General features: G+C 38.6%; 1 protein-coding gene across 1 annotated transcript in view; it reads right to left on the bottom strand.

Annotated features, from left to right (window-relative positions):
- Positions 1 to 1,400: 1,400 nt before the first annotated feature.
- SYCP2L (synaptonemal complex protein 2 like) overlaps positions 1,401 to 6,655 on the bottom strand; it is an 83,170-nt gene continuing 77,915 nt past the window's right edge. Inside the window, exons 28-31 of the mRNA XM_090268299.1 lie at positions 5,611 to 5,710; positions 5,455 to 5,513; positions 2,555 to 2,617; positions 1,401 to 1,498 (exon numbers count right to left, since the gene is read on the bottom strand). Of these exons, the coding sequence (XP_090124425.1) occupies positions 2,593 to 2,617; positions 5,455 to 5,513; positions 5,611 to 5,710 (184 nt within the window). The 3' untranslated portion in view covers positions 1,401 to 1,498; positions 2,555 to 2,592. The remainder of the gene's footprint in view (positions 1,499 to 2,554; positions 2,618 to 5,454; positions 5,514 to 5,610; positions 5,711 to 6,655) is intronic.

Raw genomic sequence — 6,655 nt, 5'->3', positions numbered from 1 at the left:
TCCCTCTGGGATTAGGAGAGCCTGGGGGTGACCTCCTGATAGATCTTGCCCTGTGGTCTACAATCACATCACCTTTTCTCTCCAATCAAATTGTAAATTCTCTGTAAGCAAAAATTCATAGTACCTTGCACATTTAGTCCTCAATAAACTTTTACTGAAGTGAATTAACGCAAGTGTCATTGATATTGCCTGATAATGTCTGATAACATGGGCCTTCAATGGTGGAAGAGTGGTCAGCCTCCTAAGAAATAGCACAAGATGGTAATCAAAGTCCTATATGAGTTCCAGCTTTTTAAAAAAGTTGGGCCTTACCTCATGTGACTATGCCTTTAATAAAATGACCACAAAGCTTAGTTTCTTTGCTTTTGGTCAATACCCCCCTATAAACCTTTTTTCTGAGAAAGAAAGTGAACTGGCAGCCACAGAGTGGCACAGGCCCACTGACTACAAGGGTGAAGGTTACCCGCCCAGGCACCTGAGGTGAGTGGTTGCTGGTGGCCTCACAGTTGGGATGGAATCACATTACATCAGAGCTGAAATGTGGTTGGTCCCTGTTGGATGTCTGACCTGCGGGACACGTGTGTGAGCCTAATGGACAAATGCAGATGGCTTGGAAGATGGATTCTGCCAAGCCGGAGGCCCTTGGCAGGGGTGGATGAGTTCAGGGATTGTGCGCTATGCTTTTGGTTGTGTTGCTGTTGTTTCATGAGCAACTTGCAGGATTTTACAAGGAATGGAGATAAGTCAGAGGAGATTTCTGGTTCCTATCATGCCTGAGAACAAGCACTGTCTAAACAGAAGTCTAATGTTTGGGGTGTGTGAGCATCACTTCAATAGAGCACCCCAACTGAACAATGGGACCAACAAGACATCAGTACATTTCACCTCATCCCATCCATTCATCCACCTACCTATTCACCTACCCACCCATTCATCAAGCCATCCATCCATCTGACATTTTTAACATACCTATCAAATGCCAGGAACTCGTCTTTTTGGTTGGAATATAAATGTGATCCAGCCTCTGTTCTCATGTGGTAAATCTTACATTCAAGTGGATAAATTGAGCCACCAAATATAACTTACTCAGTAGATAAAGCAATGCCTGAGGGCCTCACAGAGTAGTAGACCTGGTCTCACTCAACCCTAGAAGCACATAGTTATAAGGGGCTAAATATATCTTAGTGTCCCCTTCCCTCCTGTCAGAGTGCTCTTTCCCCTAGAAGGAAGTCATAAGGCCATTTCCTATAATGAATTCACCAATGCCAATCAACATGAACAGCATTAAAATTATCTTTTTTTAAAGAACCAGTAGAACTCCTCTGTGCAGCAATCTGGACCATACACATTTGTATAGTAGTTCTTTATCAACTTTATTTCTTTTGTGAATATTTGCCTATTATTCCATGTATTGAGGAGTCTCTTTAGTTAAATTGCATTTTCCTGGAAAAGTGTCCATTGTTCCAGGTTCTCATCAAAACTTCAATTGCATAGACATCTGAAAGTTAAAATATTAACAAATTAACTCTAGTTTCTGCTTGTCCCGCATAATCCCTCCACCCCAGGTCTTCCCTATTTAACCAGCAACACCATCCATCTAATTCCTAAAGGACAGAAACCTAGAAGTCATCTGTCTTTTACCTTTTCCTTCCATCTATTGGTAATTTATTAATTCCAGCCCCAAAATGGACCTTGAACTTCTCCATTTCTCCCCATCTCCAATGTCTTCCAGTTGAGCTTTATTCTATTCTTTTTTCCCTTCTTCTATTTTTACTTCCCCAATCAATTCTCAACATAGAATTAACTGAGCTAGAATGGTTCTCTTAAAATATACTTCAGATTATATTACCCTCATCCTCAATGCCTTTGCTAAAACCTATCCATATTTTCCTTCACCCTTAGTATAAAATTCAAACTGTTCAACAAGGTTAAAGGAGACTTAACTCATTGAGAGTTGACCATGTTCCCAACTTGATTTCAAATAACTGACCCCCTTACACCACTGTGATCCAAGAACTTTCAGCTCCTCAAAGATGTCAAGATCCTCCCAACCAATATGATTGCTTTGAACTGTTCACAATTCTAGTTTCTTCCTATTCTTGAAACCCCACCTTAAAAGTCACTTCCTTAGAGAGGCCTTTGATGACCACCCTATCTGAAATTGATACTTCACACCATTGAGCTCTGCTAACATATCTTGTTAGTATCCCTCAAAGTACTTAGTAAACTTGTAATTATTTTGTTTACTTGTCTTTTTTCTGTATTCCAGCAACGAATTTATTTTTAATGGGGGTGGGAGCAAGTCTGTGCATTAATCACTGTTTTCCCCATTTAGCATAGTGCTTGATGCAGAGCAAGCACTCAATTATAAACACTGAATGAGTGAATGAATGAATGAAAGACCGAGATCCAAAAGGATGATAATTAAGATGGGAGATATTGAGAAAGAGGAGAAAACTCAGTGGAGAGCTGTCATATGGACAAAGTATCTTTTAGTGTTTGCTTTCCTCACTCTAATTCACATCAACTGAACAAAGCAAGCCTTTGTACCTACCCCAGGGATGTAGTAATAAAACTGGGCTTTGGCTTTCCTCAGGAAGGCTGAATGGTATTAAGTCTGGAAGAAATTGTCCATCTCATTATATACACATTAGGCAAATAAAATAGGAATACAAATATATGTATATACATATATCATAGAGTTATTTCATAGATTATGTTACTGATGTTAGCTAAGGAGGGTCAATGGTCAATCTAGGATATCAACATAAAAAATTAATAGTTTACTTGATTCTGTTTTATGTATCATCTGCCAATACCACTAGCCCACACATGTACAAAGGTATTTCATGACTACAACTCAAATCACTGAATCCCAATCCCTCTGTAGCATTGTGCTGGGAGTTGAAATAATCTAGCCTGAGAAATGTCCTTCTCATCTCCCTAGAAAAATATATAAAGACAACACTACTACGCAAACATGACAAAAGGACAGACACTGGATACTGACTAGATCCATATAGTGGATCTCTACTGAGCTAATTAACCTATAAATCTCATAGGCACTTCAAGTGCTTAGCCCAGAGCCTGGTACCTAGTACTCACTCAGTGTGAGCCAAGAGCACCACCATCCTCTCTCAACTGCAAGCCACACAGGGTGGTTTCCTTAGGTGTTTGGGAGTCAGGAGAACAAATGCAAAATCCCAAGATATGTATATTTAGAAGCAATTTTATTCTTATTCTAAATTCACACAGGAACCTATTATCAAGGCAAATGAATGTAAATGGTAATTAATATCCTACAATGTAATCTGTATGAACTAAAGAACACAGTTGTCTAAAATTGGGGCTTCAATCAAAATAGGTAACTTTACCAGGTTTCAGAAGGCTTGGGGGTATAATCTTCTGGATTGCTTATTGTAGTGCTGCTTTATACTAGCAGTTTTCAAATTGTGAACCTTTGGAACCCTAAAGGGACCCCCTATCCTTGGGGACTCCTGAGAAAACTAAGCTTCTAAAGGTTCTGTAAGCTGCATATTTATTCTGGTGAAGGGTAAGAATACTAAGACATTATTTGCTTTTTAAATTCTTACTCCCTCACAAATAAACAGTTGAATTTTCCAGAGGCTTCATGATGTGTGATATCACAACAGATTGAATTCAGAAGCAGACAAGAGAATGCCGTTATCTTCTATTAAGCCAGACATTAAAGAGATTTGCAGGAACATAAAACAGTGATACTCTTCTCACATTTCCTGTTTTGAAAAATCTGACTATTTTTCATAAAAATCTGTTACATCAACGTGTAGAGATTTACTATTTTTAAATAAATACATGTTTTAAATCTGTCTCAATTTTTAATATGAATAATTTTCACAGCTATAACCCATAAATCAAAAGCTCTTTGGGAATTCTCAATAAATTTTAAAAATTTAAGCCTCTCTTGGATCCTGTCTTCCAAGATGACTAAGAAAAGAAGGCACAACGGTCATGCCAAAAAGGGTCACAGGCATTTGCAGCCTATTCACTGCACCAGCTTTGCCCAATGCACGCCAAAGGACAATGCATGCCCAAGGACAAGGCCATTAAGAAGTTCATCACTGGGCCTGACATCTGGGAACATCATGTTGTAAAAACTCTTAATAATAAGATATACCAAGCAAAAAAAAAAAGAAGAAGAAGAAGAGAAAGAGAAGAAGAGAAGAAGAAGGAGATGAAGAAGGAGGAGGAGGAGGAGGAGGAGGAGGAGAAGGAGAAGAAGGAGAAGAAGCAGATCATCACCAGAAATACAGTAGAGGCTGCAGCTGTTAGGGACATTTCTGAAGTAAGTGCTTCAATGCCTATGTGCTTCCCAAGCTGAATGTGAAACTAGATTACTGCGTGAATGTGCTATTCACAGCAAGGAGGTCAGGAATCATTTTTGTGAAGTCCAGAAGGACCGAACACCCCACCCCAATTTAGACCTGTGGGTGCTGTCCTACCACCTCCATGAGAGCCTATGTAAGGAGCTAAGCCCTTAAAGACTGAAGAAAAGTTCTCTGAAAAATAAAATATAATGGAAATTATACTTTAAAAATCCTTTTAAGTTTAAGAGATCCTAATTCCAAGAAGTTTGAGAACCATTCACAGCCTGAGGCATTCAGTGAAGAAGTTTTAAAAGCATATCTACATAAATTATTAATAAGGATACATGGAAGGAGATGTGCATGTGAAAGAATTTTGATAATCTATAGTCTGTATTGTCGTTATTATTAATTATGTTAAATGGAATAACAGAGTGGTGACTCAAATTTCAAAAGTGTAGTTGTTTGAAATATATGGTGCAATCAGAATAATATCCATCCTAAAATGATTTAACTTAGAGTTCTATGGCAGAAGCTGATTCTCAACTGGTAGATAAAGCTTTAACCATTGAGAGTGTATGTAGAGATTCTTTTTGATGCTTTGAGCTGTAAGAAAACACTAGAATTTCTCCCAAAGCAGAAGCAGAGGAATGCAGGACTCTCCTCTCCACTACCCTAGTCCCTGCACTCCAGAGAATAGGATCAGACTCCCATTTGTTGTCTTATATATATGTTTGTGTTCTTGATAGAATATATTGCATCAAGAACACAAGTCAGTCTATCACTGAAAATCAACTGTTTACTCACAAATTGAAATCTTTTGCTCAAAATATACTCATTTTAATTTTTTAAAATACTGCTTAAAAATAAAACAATTTGGACCACAAACACTAAAATTTGGATGATCTTGTTTCTGCTTTTCAAAATTTACCCTTCTAGGTTCATATCCTGAGCCAGAGCACACTCAGGCAGTGCCAAGGAGCAGCTGGTTTAAAAAGAAGCAGTCATTTAGCTCCTTATGTGGCTAGCAACATCAACCCCCACACTCTAGCTAAAGCATCAAGTCACATTCAACTAGGATACTTGTAGAAAGAATACTTTAAAAAATTACCTCATCATCTGCAGGTCACAAAATGACCTTAGAGCATCAGCCTGTTTCCCCAGAAATTCCTAAAATTGAACCATAGGTGTATTTAGGCAGTAAGCAGTTAGTCTTGAAACAGATTCTTGAAAATCACAGAGAATGTTGTAAACAAAAAGAACTTACCAGAACATCTTTCTCAAGGTGTTTCAGAGCCTGAAAATCCTTCTCAAGATTCGTCAGCTCTTGAAGCACAAAGTTGTTAAACTGCTCTAGTTTATTCAGTCTGTAAATGTAAAAGCAGCAAATTTCATTAGGGCTGCTTAGCTGTGACAAAAGACACCCTTGATTAATCCTCCTATAGCAAGAATACTTCATGTTCTACTCTAGATGTTTCTTGTTTTAAGAACTCACATCCCTCTACTCTTCCCTCCCCTCAATGCCAGCCCATCCTCACCCCCTGAAACTGAACGATGTAAACTTTGAGTTAGCCTTTCAGCAGAAGCCCAGAGAAAGCTGGTATTTCAAATCATACTTTGTAGAGCAAAGGAGAAATAATACCAGGGAAAAGGGGACCAATGCCAGACCTGGCCTAGAAGCCAATATATCACCAACCACAGCTCTCCAATGCTTCCTACCTTCCGCTAGCACCCCTTTTCTTGAGAAAGCTGGCTCTAAAAGCTGAAATTGGCTAACAATCTTTTTCCATCTCTATGTTTTAGTTCTGAAATTTCTTTCCATCTCATTGTTTTAGTTCTGAAATTCTAACAGTTGCTATTTTGTGTCTGATCACCATACAAACTGCTTATTTGTTCACTTGCTTCTTGTCTGTCTTCTCCATTATGCAGAAAATTCCACAAAGGCAAGATATTTTTGAAGCTTGCTCTTCCTGCACTCTTGCCTGTAGCAAGGACCCGGTACCTAGCACTGCTCATGGGCATATGCTGAACAAAAAGTGAATAAATGTCCCCCCTCCAAAAGATAACGGAAGTTCCACAAGTCCAAAGTCCTTCTTGGGCTTGTTTTGAGAATCAAATGGCAAGTACGTACATAAATGTTTGAAAAAAATTATAAATTTCTAGTCACATTACGTAGTCTGCCCTAGCAAACTTTCTACTCAGTTAAGCAAACCAACCTGCACTGTCACTGTCTTCCCCACCTTCATTTAAAGTCATTCTCTCCATAAGAAACAATCTCTATACTCATCTTCCCTGTCCCATTCAAACCTTTG

This window comes from Furipterus horrens, unplaced genomic scaffold (genome assembly GCF_987537825.1).
Source record: "Furipterus horrens unplaced genomic scaffold, mFurHor1.1.pri manual_scaffold_3, whole genome shotgun sequence".
Lineage (NCBI taxonomy): Eukaryota > Metazoa > Chordata > Mammalia > Chiroptera > Furipteridae > Furipterus > Furipterus horrens.
The sequence above is the reverse complement of the archived record's forward strand: the minus strand, read 5'-3'. Positions and strand labels throughout refer to the sequence as shown.